Source organism: Contarinia nasturtii, unplaced genomic scaffold, assembly GCF_009176525.2.
Source record: "Contarinia nasturtii isolate CC-2019 unplaced genomic scaffold, AAFC_CNas_1.1 Cnas_scaffold_695, whole genome shotgun sequence".
NCBI classification, from domain to species: domain Eukaryota; kingdom Metazoa; phylum Arthropoda; class Insecta; order Diptera; family Cecidomyiidae; genus Contarinia; species Contarinia nasturtii.
This window is the reverse complement of record NW_022198046.1, coordinates 1153976-1172995: the sequence shown is the minus strand read 5'-3', so window position 1 is coordinate 1172995 and position 19020 is coordinate 1153976. Positions and strand designations below refer to the sequence as shown.

The window sequence follows — 19020 nt, the reverse complement described above, 5'->3', positions numbered from 1 at the left end:
TTTTTTTTCAATCGCAGCCAAAATCAGCACCGATTGAAAACAACCAAAGTCCAAATCAGAAAGATATGTCTTGTACAAATTGTGGAACATTGACGACAACCATTTGGCGGCGCAATGTTCGTGGTGAAATGGTTTGCAATGCATGCGGTCTTTATTTCAAGTTGCACGGCGTTAATCGGCCGCATTCAATGCGACGTGACACCATTCACACACGCCGAAGACGACCGAAGGGCGATAAGTCGGGACGCAGACGTGAGTGAAATTCAAAGTCATCATTCTTTTTTATTCATATCGAATTTATTGCATGGACTGATAAGTTTCCGGAAAGGGAGTGAAAAAATTAAAACTTTATCAAAATCATTCAACGATTTCCTGTGAAGTTGGCTCCATTGTCAATGCTAAACAGAAATTTATTAGCAAAACATCAATCTATTTGTACGCTTATTAGAAAAGAGCAGAAAATATTAGGGAACATTATAGAATATTAAACGCAATTAGGAGATATACTTAATACTAAAAACCGTGTCTTCCCCTAGTATTATTGTACTCGATTCCGGAAAATTATCAGCTCCCATAAAGTAATTGGCAAGTAAATTTTAAACCCTCTTTTTTTCGCATGTAGGGTCTAAAAATCAAGATACTGGAAATACATCTGGTGCTGATCAATCGCCGAATGGTTTCAACGATCAACCGGATCAACATGATTTGCAAGCACTTCAAAATCATAATTTGCTAATTGCGTTGGGCGCTGCTCGCCAAGCTCCTGGTGCTCAACACTTTGCTATGCCTGTGAGTTTTTGATACAAAAACACTGACCCACTGATCAAAGTATAACAATAGAAATAACGCATAATTCATTTTGCAGCCATTCTTTGATCCACATTTCTTGCGAACACAACAATTTTCTGATGCTGGCACTGATGAACGAATTGGCGATGAAAACAGCAATAATTCATCAATAAATCGTCGCCGGGACGACGAGGATGACATCGATGATGATGAAGATGAAAATGATGCAGATTCAACAAATCTACCTCTGAATTTGGTAGCCACACAGTTCGCTGAATGAAGTCATCTATTTTCAAAATCATCCAATGCAATAAAATGCATAAAAAGAAAAGCAAAACCAACAACAAAGACACCAACAACACAAAAAGCCACAAACAACATTCACCAGAATAGCCTTCTTCAAGTTGTTTTCATTTAATCTGTTTCAATTCTATTCGATGTATAAGTTCGAGGGTTATTACACGAAATTTCAGTTTATTTTTTTCAAAATGGAAACCATTTGGGTATGTAAATTTAACCAAATACGAAAAAAATGGACGAAAACAAATAATATTAATAGTAATTGCAGCAACATGTTGATTCTCATTTTTCGATTAGTAGGATTACGGTTCCTTGTGAATCAAACCAAAATTATGTAGGAAACGAAAACCTTACTAAATGTCGCATATCTCTGCGTTAAGTTCCGAATAAAATGCTCGTTTTGATGTACAAAACAAAATAATGGATAATGAAATTTTGCAAAGGAATAGAAAGCGTTTGAAAAAAACACAAGATTAATACACACTCTAACCAATGTGTCAATTTTAAAATTGACAACGTGAATGCTCAGAAGCATGTGTTTTGTTTCAAATGCAGAGATGAATGAAAGTAGACGGCTCACGAGCAGCTAAACACAAATTTTGTTTCTAATTTTTACTAAAAAGAAATATATCGTGAAATATAACACAAACACATAGACACACAAGAAAAAAAGAGATACAAAACATTTAAATTTACAAATACAATTAAACACTTACACACAGATGAACAAAGAATCTCCATTAAAACCAATAATTTTTTTTAAATAATAATTATAACACAAAGTTTAATATTTACTTATTATTAATATTAAAAAAAGAGTTTTAAATTATACGCATAGTTACTACTTCTACTACTACTACTACAACAACTATTACTACTACTACTACTACTATTTAGAGAAAAAAAAACGCGCGAGAAAAATAAAAGAAAAACGCGATCGCAGAAGCTAATCTTCGAAGTATTGTAGTTTTTGCAAATGTAAACCGTAGGATGACATTCTAAATTTGGAGAAAAACTGAACAGTGAAATATTATGATCAATGTATATATCGTATGGCAGATACTGAGTTAAACATGAATCGCAAACAATGTATGTAAAAGGGATAATATTCAAGATTTAGAGATCAAAAATGGAGTCAGTTGTCATGAGTATGCATTCAGTACAAGTGCTAGATATCTTATATCACTTTCACACATTTAATCAAGTTAAAAGACCATTTATTTTGTATGAACGCGTGATTTGTCTGAATTTCATTATCGTTAAAATGGTTCTTTTGTTCGTATTTTTTTTTCGTTTCAATGTCCCAAAAATTAGATTCATAGGGAAAAATGTTATTATTCTATGTTCCAAGCTCTGAGCGGTCTCGTTGTGAAATTGGTGTTTAGTCGTTTTTAACGGTGAACTCTAGTGAATTGATACGTCCAATCTAATCCACTCGAAATGTGTGTTTGACATTGACTCGCTTGTGTTTGACATTGAATTTTAACATCACATTTAACCAGTTGATTGTTTTGATTATAGAGAACGTCGGGCAAAGATATAAATTTAAATTGAAGTAGTTACATAACAATTAAAATGAAAATTGCAACAAAAACATTGGAAAACAATCAACACATAAAAAATGGAAAATGTATTAAAAAAAGAAGAAAACGATGGATTAAAAATATGTGTTATCTAGTGCTTTATTTTTCAACATAAAAAAACACACACATTTTTTAAACTTGAATAAGTACTTTTGAAATTAAACAAACATCGAAAATATTGGAAAAATATCAAATAAGCCAAAAACACAAAACGAAATTCGAAATGTGGCTATAAACATATTTTGTTTGAACGAAAATGATATGTAAATTTGTCAAAAAAAAAATAATAATAATATAATAATCAAGCTTTTGCCTACAAATTAATAATAACGAACATAAATTTTGACGCTCAAATCTTGCGAGAAAAATCGACAGATTTCTTCCATTTAATCAAAAAAAAATCATACCATTTGATTATCATATATCAACGTTTTGTGTTTGCTTCTTTTTTATATGACAATTTTTTCCAAACACAATTTACGCAAATGAATTCTAATAATAATCTTGCCTCCAGTTAAATACTTGTACATTTGTTAGAAGTTATTCAATTTTCAATGATTCGAAATAAACTAGAACACAAAGAAAACGTATCGAAGTGGGAAAAAAAAATAATATGGCGACAAAAATGTGATAGAATTTGATTTTGAAACTAATTATTATAACGATTTGAATGTTAGACTGTTAAAATATACACTGAACAAATTATCGATTTAAAAAAAAATTACTATATGACAAATGATGACAATTGACATTTTATGAAATCTCAATCACATAAAAATAAACAACAACAACAAAAAAAAATAGCTCAACCATTTTACAATTCCAATCATCTATTTTTGAAAATCGCATATAGTTATTAACTAAATAGAATGAAAGCAAAGAAATTTAATCGATAAAAACATTTTAAAAAAATACGATCGTTTTGAACCATAATGCTCCAATTTTCACTTGTCCTTTCCTCTTTCCATTTTATATAAACTAAAGAAATTTGGGCAGCTAGAAAGCAGCTGAAAAAAAATACATTTAAACAAACTGCAAATAGATCAACTAATAATTAGCAATTAACGGAAGAACATCGATTTTTTCGACTATACAATATACGGTTTTGATTTGACGTTTGAGTGTTTTTTCAGTTTTCCATTCGATTTTGATAAAGCAATTAGCATCGGAAATTAACTATCAATTTCAAAATAAAACAAACAAATAAACTATATTTAGATAGTTCGAAAGAGTGTAATGCGTATTTTTTCGCATAATCAATAAATTAATGATGATTAAAATGTACGGTTTTGAAATCACATTACGCTTCAACTAATTGAAAGAGACAAAAAAAATGCACTAGAAATTTATTAAATCGATGAATCAACGAATCATACATAGATATATAAAGATTTTTTTCTCTGAGTGAGCGCATCTCGATTTTTTCTTTCAATTGTCTTCTTTTCATCTTAATTGAAATAAATAGAAACAACACTTTTAATATATACAAAAAAAAACAATTCAAACAAGAAGAGAATAACTATTTTTTAAAACAAACAAATCTCGCTAGCCCAGTTCTGATCGACAAAAAATTGAAAACCACTTTAGACGTGATATAAATAAAGACAAAAATTTAAGTAGCTGTTCAAGTTTCATTGCACATCTTACATCATTTTTCAAAAAACAATAGGTTTTCGAACATGGTTTAGCAAATAATATTCCACAATATCTAAAATAGAATGAGAACACCTTAGTCTTCTTCTTAAACATTTGTATAGAACGGTTTTCCAATTTTAAGAACGGTACACGGTTTCGAATGCAAGCAATTAAATGAGAGGTTGAGATTGAAACGAATCTCTTTATTCCTAACATTATCTCTCTTTCTTATCAAATACTCAGTCTAATTCAGTATGAAGAGATTCATAGTATTGTGCCGCCCATCGCAATTTCAATTACCTATTTATTTATTACTAATTCTCGTTTGCGTACTTATCTTTTAAATGATCATTCGAACTGCTTTTTTAAACATTTATTGTAACATTTCTTCGAGACTCTATGTTTGTTTGATATTTGGCCCTCATGACACATAGTATACATTGTACGATTATCATCAAAGTATACGGATATTTTCAAAAATAAGCATTTTCTCGCACTTTGTGAATTTGTTTCGAAAAATGCATGCCCCATTTCTGATCAATGAAGAAAAAGAAAATACTCAATATTCTTCCTTCGTAGAATGTTCATCGTCGCCTTTTTCGCGCTCTGTTTTTTTTATATATATATTTTAATTTTTAAGCATTCTCGTAACAAAAGCTATTTTAAGCAATAAATTATTATTATGATTAACAATTTTAGAGTTACTTTTTACATCGTAATCTAATTTAGGTTTAGAGTATGATTTTTTTCCTTCAAAATTACCGCATTCAATTAAATTTAAATTGAAAAGAATACCATACGAGTGGCAGCTATAAAACGCGATAGTAATTTTTTTTTATATTTTGTTCATTTTGTTCTTAACCAATGCTCCAAGTTATATTTATTCTTATGGCAAGCACACAAACACACGCTTACAAACGTCATTGGCGTTAAGAAGTGAAGATTCGATCATTTTAAAGTTTTATGAAGCTACTTACTCTATTTTTCAAGCTAAGATTATATTTGTAAGTTTGTAAAAAATAAGATGAAAAACATTTGAGCAAAAACAAGTGATTGAATTGAAGAAAAAAAATTAATAATTTTTTGGGATTTTATTCCAAATGTATGAAATAAAAAAAGGGAAATTTGTTACCGCAAGATTAACCATTGAAAGACAAGCGAATTGGAAGGAAACGACGCTCAATAAATAATCCATGATATGTGGACCAAAATTCGGTCAAAAAAAATTGTTCAAAATTCATTGTTGTGCATCGATCAAAAATTGGCGAAAATATTATTTTTTGATAAAATATTTTTTATTAAATAAGCAAACAAAAATCGTTCATTTTCGAGAAAAAAGAAACGTACAGTTTTCGACGAAAAAAATGTGATTAAAATGGTCACAAATATGGATATTAATTTTTTTTTATCAAAGGATGAAGAAAAAAACCAGCTAAGAGAATAACAGTATTTTTTCAATCGATAACTTCCTTTTAGTATACAAACATAGCCTATTGCAAACAAAAAAGAAAAAAAATAATAATTATAGTTACGGTTATGATCTTAATGATGATTTGGAATTTAGTATTTAGTGGGATGAAGTATGACGAGAAAAAAAACAGATTACAAAAACTGAAGGAATATTTTTTTATCAAATTAACACCACACACTTCGCAATGATATTATCCAGATACGGAAATATGAGCAAAAATCGTTTGTAATTTGAAACAATGCGCGATTCGTTTGAAATATGGCTTATTGAACCATATTGTTTGTCCAAAATAAATGCCAGTGCTATGTTCGAATGATAAATTCGATTTTTCATCTATTTCTGTGTTGATAGGTTACACACACCCACACTCGAATATTTTATTATATATAAACTTATTATATTTAAAAAGAAAATGTGTTTGATGAAAAAAGCAAAGATGAACGAGTTGTTCAGGACAACCCAATTGTGCGGTGTGCCACCTGAAATTGAGGCAATAGCCAATGATTCCGTTGAATTGTTACAGCACTAACTATACAAAATGCTCACATTTTTTTCTATCATGAGAATGGGTGAAAAATGAAACCAATGCGAAACAAAAACAATTATATATATATCTATTTACCGCTATATTTTATGTTATTCAAACTACCTTCCGTTTTAAGGCAACTGATGAAAAAAAGAAAAGATTTCGATCGCTAGTTTTCGTAAAGCTTACATAGTTTTTTAATGACTCACCATAAAAATGCACAAATTTTGTTGAATTTTCAACTATGTCTAACCATTTTTTTTTTAAATTATGATTTAGTATTGCACCAGCAAAAATATAGAACGAAGAAATCAAAAGATGGAAACAAATAGTCTCCCGCATTCACACATTAAATTTTTTTTTCTTCTCAAAAAAATGATGTAAATGTTTCGATAAATTTTTTGTTTTGTCGTAATGCGGCCAAAGCCTCACATTGTTTGGCATCGCTTCTTACCAGTTTTATACTTAATGTTGTATTTTTGTATGTATTTAATTTATCAATTCATTAATTTATATCTTTTATAACACACAACACTTAGTTTTTAAAATTATCATTTTTTTTCTACTTCTTCTTCGTTTCCTAATTTACTGTCACCCTCTTTTAACATTATATATTAATTTGTATTATTATTTATTGTAATTTCATGAACAGCAACTTTAACCAGTACTTATTTTTTATTATACAATTTTTTTATGCACACAACGATTTTTTTTTCAGTAGGCATTAGAAAAAATTAAATTCTAGGTGCAGCAAAACGCAAAGAAACTGAAAGCAAACTTTTTTCAATGCATTCTAAAAGTTAATTTCCTATATCCAAAACAAATGGAAGAAATGCTATAAAAACACACACACAATTATTATAAGAACAGAAACAAGACAAATGCAAAAACAACAAATAAAATATGAACAAAAAATAATTTAATTTTATTTTATTTTATTGAATTTATTTGTTAAACAAAAATAATACTTTACGAGATGCGATAAATAAACTATATGATTTTTTTAAAACAAAAAAAAGAACACTTTACAATCAATAATTACTTACTTAAGAATTGATATCAGACATTATATTGAGATATTTTAAGTCAGCTCAAGCAACTGACGTCAGGCGCTGAAAGGTAGCGACAACAATAGAAGTGTTTGTTATAGTTATAAAAACTGCCATTATTTTGACTCAATTTCAGTTCCTGGCGATAGCAGCTGATTCAGCTGATAATATCTCAATATAATGTCTGATTGACATCAATTAAGCGATGGAAGCAGATAACGCCAAATGGTAAGTTGAGCATCTTGTTTATCCAAGTCGATAGAGATGTGTTTGCTTTACTTCTTGTAGAAGAATTCTTTTGAAAACAGACCTTTTTCAAGAGATCGCACCAAATACTATAAAGAAAATAATCAAATCACATTTTGTTTTTGATTTTTGACTTGCAATATTTATTTAGTGATTTTAGAACAGTTTTTGCTTTTGCTTGAAGTAATACATCTATAAAATTCAATTTTTTACTTGTGGGAACTAACAATATATATTTGTCAAAAGATTATCACGAGATAGAACATAAAAAGATAATATTTAATGAAGGTAAATTTAACACATCACTACAAATCAAATTGAATTTTTTTCATAAGAACATGAACTTTATCCACGTGTAACTAACATTGTGCTGAATCAAATTGCCGATAAATCGTAAAACAAGTATTATATTATTTTCTTCAAAAAAAAGAAAAAAATTATCTACTAGCTTGCTTTGTCGAATTTTTGTCATTTTGTTCAATGTATAGTGCTCAATAATTAATTTTTTGTTGATTGATTTTAAATGCTTATCAGGTAAATAAATGAGGAGTTTATTTTGTTCTTTTTTATATATATTAATAGGTATGGTATGATTGGCTTAATACACATTTTTTACAATCATAATTCAAATAAATAAATTTAAACTAAATATATTTGCGATACAGAGAACACACATGATCGCATAGAAGTCATAGTCAAAATATACTAGGCCTTAATATTCAATCAAATGAGTTTACTTTCTTCATTGGCCCAAATGACATTCATTCACGTATGTAAGTCAAATTTAATGTTATTTAGTTTTTTTTTTGTTCAGTTTTCTTCTCATTTTTTTCGAAAAATAAATTCGGTTATCTTAAAAAAGAGTAGTATGAAACACATAGTCGTACCATTTTCTATCACCACTCTACGAATTCTCCTATTTAGATCAATGGATCGGTGGCATTTAAACCCCCCAACGCCGTTGCATATGAATGTTCAAAAGTAATATTAATAATAATAAATTGATTCAACTTGAAAAGAAGTAAATAAATTGACAATAAAAATGTATATTCTCTGTTAAGGAAACGCTGGGATATGTTACACTTGTTTGTTGTAGCCAAAGATTCTTTCCTGTTCGTTTTTCACAGTCTTTCACCTCGTATTCATATTTAAATTAATTGAAGATTGAAACTTTCGTTTTTCTTTGTTCAACTTTAACAAAAACCAAATAGAAACAGAACAAAAAGATCAGTTTTAATTCAACACACCGCTTCGTTTTCATTCATATACCGGTTATGTCACTCAGTCTGTATTGGTGGCGTTTTCAAATGGGAAGCATACGATCCAATTGAGAATCATTTTTATTAACTAGAGTATGTTCGGCATCATCATTGTTTAGTTCTTTGGTTAAATGTTCCGAATTGCTGTTAATATTTGGCATGCTATTGCTAAATTGAATTTCACCGTTATAGCTTCCTTCGTTTAGCAAAAGAACCGATTTTGATGGTTTGGTTCGATTATCATCGGAACTTTCACCGTTTGTTGGATTCGAACGGTTGATTTCGCTCGAGCTGTAATTATTGTCTGATGCTGAACTTGTAAGTTGAGTGTCTTCACAAGAAGCTTCATCGATGGTTTTATTTGATAAATGCATTTGATAGCGACCACTATCATCTGCCATTTTGGCATCGAACACATTCTCCAATGAATAGTAAAAATCTCGGCTACTTGGCGCTCGTTTATATTTATTGCGTTTGGGTAATGTATTGAGTCGAATGTATCCTTCAGTTGAATTACTTGCCATATCATCAATGTTTGCATCGTTACAATTTAGCATTTTTGTTTTTTCCGAATTAATTACAATTGTTTCGTCGTCATCATCGTCGTCTTCTGAATAGATATTGTGTTGGCGACGTCGATGATCGATCTCCAGTTGTAGATTTGCCTCAAAGCGATTCATATCGAAATTAAATTTACACTCTGACTCTGATGGCTTCAAAAAATCGGGAAATGTATTCAAATTTTCTTCTATTATATTAATATGCAATGGAGACAATTGCAATTGCGTCTGATCTGCGGAATCACTCGGTGTATAATAAACAGATGCTTTGCTTTCATTTGTTTGCACATTGTTCGTTAGACTACGTCGATCAATTGGATGATAGATTGGTCTAGTTGATATTGTTTGAGATAATCCATTTGGATCACTGTAACAACTGGTGCCTTCATCATTTGGATCGTGATGCACTTCAGCAATTTTTGTTTTTAGATACACTTCAAAATCTGTAAACAAAAAACCGATGCAAAAAACAATTAGAATGGATGACTAAATGACAAAAAATGTCCTTAAACTAATTTAAAAAAAAGCAAACAATTCATTTATTTTGAACATCAAGCTTCACATTATTTAAACAAGAAAATATTCTATGCCAATTTATACAAATTGTTTTGACCTTTAACTTAATAACTTAATAATACGGTAATATACATTTGAACGGAAAGACAGACGTTTTTTTTCCTCAAACATTTCATTGAATGTCCATACCTGTTGTCAAGTCGAACCTCCTCAGAATGTCTACTCAATAAGTTTGTTTTTGACATTGAAAGCATTTTGTGATAAAACAAAGAAAATTGCAAACAAAACAATTAATTTTCGGTTTGAGATACGAAAATGTCATTTATAAAAAGATACAATTTTAATATACGAGAGAAAAGCAATGCACCACAACGAATGATGGATTTTCATCAATTTTTAAATAATGAATTAATGCTATTATGTCAGTGGTTGGTGAACCACTAACATAACCTTTTTGAATTGAGTGTGCGCAACAAAAGGAAAATAATTAATGTTTTATGTGTGTAATATATAACGACAAGGATTCAAAGCATAAAATTTTCACATGAGATGTTGTAATCTTTATATAAGCGAGATGGAAAATTATCAAACGAATGTTACCTTCTTCCATATTTTCATCAGCTCGCCCACGGCAATTTTCAAAATAGAAAGATGGAAGGTTCTCCAAAACTTTGTTAAGTGTTTGCTGTTGATATTTGTAGCCTTCACGAATTCTTAACACTTGATGTGCGCTGAATTTTCGAATTTTATTGCGTTGAAAAACATAATTTTCCCGAACCCAATTCAATTGACCGGTTGAATAATCTCGAACACGACGCAACTGAGAAACGAAAAAAAAAATCGTCATTATTTTTTCATGCGAATTTTAGATATGTATGATGGAAATGGCTTTACCTGGTCATGGTAAGTGTCGGCAACTGCGGTAATTCCATGCGAGCCAACTTCTCTTAGGTGCTTTGTTTGACTTGTGTACGAGCCCTGAATCCATTCGACTTGTTGCGCACAATTTTCTTTGATCCGATGAACCTTCAGACAGACAGATGAGCAATTTAAATTGAAAAGATTTACTTTTGTTTGAAATATTTGTATATCATTCGAACAGCAATGCAGATGTTTGTCAAGAGGTATTGGAACAGAGACACTTCTACGTATTGTTAGTGTTCAAAAAAAGATATATATAAAAATCGATTGGCGAAACTCACTTGCTGTGTATAATTTTCACGTAGGCGTTCCAGTTGTTGGCTTTTGTAGTGTTCGATGCTGTCGAGCATTTGCATAATATGCTTGGCTCTGGGTTTCTTACGCAAACAACATGTACAACAATTCATCGCAATTTTATTGACAATATTAAATCTGCGAAAAATGATAAAGAAAAACAAAAACAATATAGTAGAAGAAATGTCGAAATTGTGCACTTTTTGCGTGCGTCATTGTATGTGAATCAAATGTAATGAAATATTGATTTGTAAACAATTTCCATTTTCGTTTACATACCTAATGAAACAACGCCGAATAGCCTGCACAATCAATGTCAATATCAAGAACGATAAAGCACTCAATAAACCGACTATAATGCTAGCGATTTTCACTCGATAGAATACGATGGGATCGATAAAGAGCCTATGAAAAAATAAAATTGGAAAATAAGTTTGACGATAAAATAAGGAACGTCATGAATCGAATTGAGTCGAGTTAAGGTTAATCAACAATCGACATTTGAAATACTTAAAATGTCAATATGTAAAATGCATATGCAATTGATTGGTCATTATTTACCTGATTTCAGCCGATTTATATCCCATGCTGTTGTACCCGTAGCAAACATACAAACCGCTGTCCTTCCGTGAAATATTGTGAATACGAAGCGAACCATTTTCTAACAGAGTCACCTCATTGGTTCCGATTGGTGTTGTAAATCGATCGAATTTATGTTTCAGCATTTGATGTTCCATTTTCTCGCGATTTTTCGCCTGATGATCTAAATCGGCATTTATTTGATCGTTGTTGTGACTGCTATTCGCCAAGCGTTTGTTATATGCCAGTGGTAATGGTTTCACATCTGGATCGGCATAGTAACGAATGATTTTGTTGAGTGGTGTGACCCAAATGATGTCCGGAGTTGGATTTCCGCTAAACGCACACTCCAATTGTGCATCGCTGCGAAGCAGATAAGTTTTACTCTCTGACACATGAACGGCCGTTGGTTTAAAACAATGTAACTGTTGGAGTACACGTATTAAATCGCCGGGATATCCATGACGACATTTCAGTTTTGATAATTGATTGAATGGTGCTCGTTGTTCGATAAATGTAAAATTGTCTACACGATTTCGTGTGTCATTCATCCATGCTGTGAGCCAAACCATTTGACAATCACATTCAAATTGATTACCCAGCATATTAATTGTATCCAAATGTTGTAGAGTATTCAATTGCCTTGGCAACGATATGAGATCATTTTTACTTACATCCAAATGCTTCAATTCAGTCAATTCACCAATTTCATGTGGCAATAGAACAAGACTATTTTCGGATAAATATAAATACTCAACGGCCGGCAAACTGCGAAATGTTATCGCATCAATTTCACGTAAATGTGGATTTTTTCGCAATGAAATTACACGTAATCGTTTCAATATATCCTTTTTCACTTCATCCGATTTTCGTGACACCCAATTGTTAAGCTTTTGCAATGGTGTTTCTTCGATGATCAAATGTTCCAGTGCAAATTGATACGCAAACAGACCATTTTGAAGGATTTTGAATTTATTTCGGCTTAAATTGAGATACTTGAGTTGCGCCAAATGATGAAATAGAGTCGTTGGCAATACGGTTAAATTGTTTCCGCATAAATTCAATCGTTGCAATGCTATCAAACTATCGAATGCATTTCGATCAATGTTTATGATTTGATTATCCGATAAATCCAACTCAATCAAATTGTGTAAACCTTGCAGTGAATTTTTTAGCACTCTCTCAATGGTATTGTTGTGTACATTTAGCATAATAAGCGCTTTATTATCGATAAAAAAATTATCAAGGAAAGTCACTAAACGATTGTTCGATAAATCCAATGTTTGTAGTGCGGTAAGCGATTGGAATATTTGAAATGGTATTATCGACAGATTGTTGTAAGCTAAATTAAGATAGTGTAATTTTGGTAATCCATTAGTTGTGAATGTATTCCGTGGAAGATCAATAATTTGATTGTTGCTCAAAATTAGTTCCCGTAACTCCGGCATATCGGCAAATATGCCATCGTGTTGGTGTAACACAATTGGCTCTGATGATTCACCCATTGGTAAGGCAAACTTTTTAAGACTATTGGAATTGACATCATCCATCGGCATGTCAGACGCCGACCCGTACAGTCTCTCATATACAATTGACATGAATTTATTGTTGCTTAAATCTAAGTGTTGTAATTGTCTAAAGCGGTGAAAAAACAGTTGATGAATGGTTTCATTGCTGATGGCATTCTGTGAGAGATTCAACGATTTCAGTTGTGGAAAGCGATCAAACATATCCCATGTTAAATTCTTTATATCATTATCGCTAACATCTAAGTGTGTTAAACGATCGAATGTTGCCGGCAATCCACGGAAAGACTCACTGTTCAAATGGCTATTTGTCCATGACAAATAAATCGTTGCATTTATTAATTGATTTCTAGGAATATTTACATTATTTCTGGTTATTTGCCATTTAGTGACCGGATTGCTATGGATACTGTCACCGCTGAATGGGACATTCATCAGAATGATTCCGCTAAGCATGTCACCATTATTGAACGTTGAATGGTCACCATTATCGCTTAATTGTCCATTCGTTGCGATTCTATTGCCACTTGACTTTGATATAAAAGTGTCAATGGTCGTACTATTACAGTATACTACATAGTCATGATATCGATGATAATTGTCGTCTGCTGTGTTTGAGCTTTCCACATTTTGATTTGCATCTAAGGCTGACAGCGACTTAGTCCGAGCTGCTGTCAAAAGTGATCCGAACATAATACGTATACATGATGATGTGGGCTTTGGTATCGTTTCATCGATACGATAGCGATCCAATACAAATGATAAATCAAAAGATTTGGTTCGCCTTTCGGCATTATCACTTTCGTTATTTCTGCTAATACTTATGTTGTCATTGTCGTCGCCGTTGATTACATATTCACTGCTTTTGTCATTATCGTTACAACATTTGATTTCCTTAATTTCATCATTATGCTTTCCGGTCGCCGAAATGAAGCACGTAGTAATTATCAGTATCAGGAACACGTTCTTATGCCGCCAGCGAGCCATTTTATCCATAATTTTGGTAATTGTTCAAAAGCAAGACTTTTGGTCGTATCAATTGCATGTAAACAAATCATTGATGATGAATATTGATGGAGGCCGAACAAGTTGATTCGGCTTTGGTCTCTTTTGCACTTTTTTTGCGGTTTGATGTACAATTGAAACACACACTAAAAATAAATAAAAGAAAAACATTAAATGAAATACTACAACATGAACAAATACTTATATTGCTTATTATCCAAAGAAAAGAAAGTGATTTTGGGTTTGGAATTGAAGAAGAGCACATTAGCAAATATATCTCGTTGATTTTATAATCTTAGAAAGTTGCTATGATACCGCAAAATTTTCTACTGAAGCATGTTTTTTTTTGTATATTTTTTTATATTGTCATTAATTTCAGACCTTTTGAATTGAACGTTCGTGTTTTTCAGCTTATTTCGATGTTAATAATAATTGTCAACAACAACTTGTTATGACATCATCTCAAAGTTAAAGTCTCTCGTTTTAAAATTGGATACAAACACATTTTCAACACAAAACTCATTTGAAAATAGACAGAGATTTGATGAATGAGTTTGCACAACAAATGAAAATTCAAAATGGCGAAAATGATATACGCACAGAATGAAGTTTTGTGTTGGCGGTATCGATTGATTGTCCTAATTGTTCCAATTGTTATTTGTTTTGCCGTTAAAATGGCATCGCGATTTATAAGTGAATTTCCCATTAGAGAGATGGATCGTGAATGTATGTCATGCGTGCATATTTGTATAATAAATACAATGAACACAAATAATTTATGTAATGCAATACATTTAAATAAAAATACTCTCGTTTGTACATCGAACACATAATGCATTTCTGCTCCGAAGAAGAGAAAAAAGTCAACACTTTGTTTGTTTTAAATCAATTAAGAGTGTTGTTTACTAAAGCAAAACTGAACTGGTGGCGAGTGTGCGAAACGTATATAAATAGTACATTGACGATTTATATAAGAGTATCATAAGAACGGTGTGCAATAGCACACATTAACACAATTCATACATATAGATAATTGTGTTCGTGCCTGCAAGTGTTTGTGTATCGGAAAAATGCCATTGAAAATGTACTTTGTTTGCCGCTGAATATTCTCCACGTGAGAATGGCGTGCAAAGGATACAAGAACGGGTGAAGACAGACACGGTATTGTGATACTGTTTCCATCGCCAAACAGTGAAATATGTATGCCATTAACGATGGATAGATTTGGTTTGAGAGTTTTAGCTTTTCTCTGCTTTTCCTCTCTCTCTCTTTCTTTCTCACGCTAATTTTTGCTTATCTTAATGAAATTACGATAGTATCTGTAGTATTGGCGCAACAAAGACTATCAACTTTTTTATTTCATTTGATTCTATGCTCTGTACGTAGTACACCAAGAAAAAGTATGCCACAAATGAGCAAGAAGAGAAATAAAGCACCTGTGTCTTTTCCTGTTTTGTTTTGTCAACAATTATTGATTTTATGATTGTTTATCCACGTCTCATGTAATTACCAACGAGTTGAATATGTTCGTCAAGAGAAAAAAAACTGTGTTTTTGTACTTGCACCGTTCCAAACGTTTCATCAAAGCGTTTCGTAGCGCATAAAATTTCAATCACTTATCTTCAAGCTAAATTTCTATTTATATACCACTATTTTGATAATAAAACTTGAAAGATATCTACTTGAATGATATATTTTAGTAGAATTCATGAAGCAGCTGTAATAATTGAAAAAGTAATTATTTGGTGAAGTAAAATCGACGAATGAATTCGCTTTAATCTTTCCGTGTGCTATTACTTCCGTCATTGCATGGAACTAACAAAGGAGTTTAATGCGCGTGAATGCTAATTAAATGACTTTTAAGAAATTTTTATCTATTGAAGTTTGACACATACTTACGTGAATTCTTTGTTCTCAGAGTAAATTATTTGAAATTAAGCAAATGTTACGAATTAAATTATTGGACGATCGGGGCGAAATTTTTATGGCACTCATCTCATTTTGATTTGGTATATTTTGTATTGCCTAGCAATTTTTTGTGTTTTAAATTCTATCAATTGCGGTGTATAAAGTCTCTTGAAACAGAAATGTTGATACATTCAAGTATATAATGAGGGATTGATATCGTTACCACACATTTTTTCATAAAAATAAATTATAAAATTACATTTTGACCATGTGTTTGTTTCATTTATAACATTTGTCTCTCATATATTAATGCAAATTTTATTTATTTGGCCGAGAAAAAGAGTGCGGACTAATGCAAAAGCAAAAAAAAGTTGCAGCCTATGAACTGAATAACAGTTGTCGGTTCGATGTTTCTGAAGCAAATGTGTTTCGTTCTAAGCTTCTTGGCATTGCATTGGCATTTAAATCATTCGTCATGAAGAAAACATTGAAAAAGAAATTATGAACTTGAATGACAGAAGCAGCAACTGAGCAAAATGTCTTACATAATCAGCACAATTGACTTGTATAGCTGCTATGTATGTTTGAATTCAGTTTATTTACTTGGTTGGTCTATTAATAACAAAATGATGAGCATTCAATTCTGATACAAATGTATTTTTTGTTGTTTCATTTGTTGATATCTTCAGCATTAATAGTTTTTACAGTATCAAAGCGACACGGAATGACAAAGAGAGACAAAGAGTTTCAATGAGTAAAGCATGTGGATGTATCAAATGTCAATGACATAAAAAATGGTTTGAATTTAATGCGATAAATGGAAGGATAAATGACAAAATATCACAAAAACGAGTCAGTTTTTTGTGTTCCATGTACATTATATGATATATCGCAAATTCGCGTTCCAATTTGATAGAAAACAAATAAAGATTTGTCAACGACAAATGCTTCGTGAAGCTATTGTTTCATGCCAATCAAACAAAAGCAAGAGAAATGGTACTCAAGTATTTTTTACATAGAAAAAAATTAACACAATTCTGTTTAATACCTTTTTAAACAAATTGATTAACACATTTCACGGAATAATCACGATTTTCTGCCATTTTTGACTGCTTGAAATTGTACTATCCAAAAAGAATTCACAATATTGTTCACCGTATCATAGAGAACCTTTTTTGTCACAATTTTTCAACTTTCACTATGCACGTACCATACAATCTTTTTCTTTTCATTCGTTGCTTGTTTACTTTATTTTTAATCAAACGTTTCACTTCTCACAATGTTGCGAAACAGCCAATTTCTGGTTATTTTTTTATTCTGATGTGATATATTTTTCACATCCAATTTAAACGACACAATTCATTGCTTTCGAACATAAATGGCTCTAGTGAATGAAAAACTTATGTCGACTCAAAATATTGAAAGAGAACTGAGCGTAGCACAAAGCAAATAGAAATGACTTGTATGTAGTGGTGATGTGTTGTTTCTCATATTGCCAGTGAGATACGCACACATTCATGACCATATGACAGTAAATAGAAACGCACATGATATTGGAACCAACACACACACATATAGATGCAACAATATTAAAGTGCACGCATATGTGTCGGTTACGGTTTGCCTGCTCCACATATGTCAAATTTACTCGATTCATCGAAATATTCTAATTGACCGTTTAAAATCTGGATAGATGGGCCGAATTTAAATAGAATACGCAAATAAAAAAAACATTTGAATACATATAAAAATGGACATTCAATTCATTCACTCATATCTATTAAAATGTTCTTGACATTTTGAAACATGCGCAAGTTCTGGTATTGTTTGATGTTAAGATTCTGAATGGAGACACCTCATTTTATTTCATTTTCAAATTTTCTTGGACAGTTTCTGTTTATTTTTTTTTATTTTTTAGATTATTTGTGACAATTTGCGATTTCCATTTTTTAAAATAATGAATTATGCCAATAGAAATTTATTATATCTTTATAAATTGCATTACTCTTTTGTATTTCGGTTCCATTCAATTACAATTTCATTTATTATTGTGACAAATAGATGTCATTACTTGCTGCGTATCAAATTAAACTTATTTTATATTCTGAATTGAATTTTAAAACATACTATTTGAATAAGAGTGTATTTCTCACATTCAATTGGACTGAATTTTGAATTGAAGTATGTTTTTTCTTCACTTTTTACGAATGTGCTTTCTTAAATTGTTCACTTTATTGCAATTGAGCTCCATATGCAACAAGGTTTAAATTTATTAGCTAATTGAATCAATTAAATTCAAAATTTATGGGTTTGTTTTTACTTCGAACGTATTGAAGATTAGCGATTCTTGGAAATTGAGTTTGAAAACAAAATCTTACGATTCAATATCGTGTAAAGATCAAGCCCAAAGTCGAAAATAGGATAAGATTCAAATATACACTTGAAAATTAGTTTATTACAGTGCATATATGAAGCAGTGTTTGGGAAACTTTTGAAAATTATATCATATTAGCCAACTTTTATCAGAGACTGTTTCTCAGAGCAGTGGAAGAGCGCTAAGAAGAGCCGAAAGAGCACTGAGGAGTAGAGATCCCCTCAGTGAGGAACAAATGATTAAAAGTTAAACAAGAACTAACATCATAATATTATTAATTATGAATTGAATGTCCGAGAATGAATGTGAGACTTCTCCTGAGAGTTTATTGAAATGTAACACCGCCATACAAAAATTGCTGACAGTCAGCATTTTTTGTATGACGGTGTTACATTTCAATAAACTCTCAGGAGAAGTCTCACATTCATTCTCGGACAATCAATTTATCTCTGAGAAATGGTCTCTGGCTTTTGTAATAA

At 31.1% G+C, this 19020-nt stretch overlaps 2 protein-coding genes across 9 annotated transcripts in view; one reads left to right on the top strand and one right to left on the bottom strand.

Annotated features, from left to right (window-relative positions):
* Positions 1-2728, top strand: part of LOC116340709 (putative uncharacterized protein DDB_G0286901) — an 84098-nt gene extending 81370 nt beyond the window's left edge. For all 5 annotated transcript variants that reach the window (XM_031767340.1, XM_031767336.1, XM_031767338.1 and 2 more), the window contains exons 7-9: positions 18-252; positions 623-789; positions 866-2728. In XM_031767340.1, the coding sequence (XP_031623200.1) occupies positions 18-252; positions 623-789; positions 866-1069 (606 nt within the window). In that variant the 3' untranslated portion in view covers positions 1070-2728. The remainder of the gene's footprint in view (positions 1-17; positions 253-622; positions 790-865) is intronic.
* A 5047-nt stretch (positions 2729-7775) lies between these two features.
* On the bottom strand, positions 7776-17575 carry LOC116340792. Of its 4 annotated transcripts, XM_031767453.1 has the most exons (9): positions 17216-17575; positions 16159-16334; positions 11711-14405; positions 11429-11554; positions 11137-11287; positions 10829-10960; positions 10535-10754; positions 10124-10153; positions 7776-9861 (listed from the first exon to the last, which is right to left on the bottom strand). In XM_031767453.1, exons 3-9 carry the CDS (start codon positions 14248-14250, stop codon positions 8903-8905), a joined length of 4158 nt encoding a protein of 1385 aa, XP_031623313.1. In that variant the 5' UTR covers positions 14251-14405; positions 16159-16334; positions 17216-17575; the 3' UTR covers positions 7776-8902. The 4 variants fall into 4 exon arrangements, with proteins under 4 accessions (XP_031623313.1, XP_031623311.1, XP_031623312.1 ...); XM_031767451.1 differs by lacking the exon at positions 16159-16334; XM_031767452.1 differs by lacking the exon at positions 17216-17575 and having other exon boundaries at positions 16159-17028.
* Between the last annotated feature and the right edge of the window lie 1445 nt (positions 17576-19020).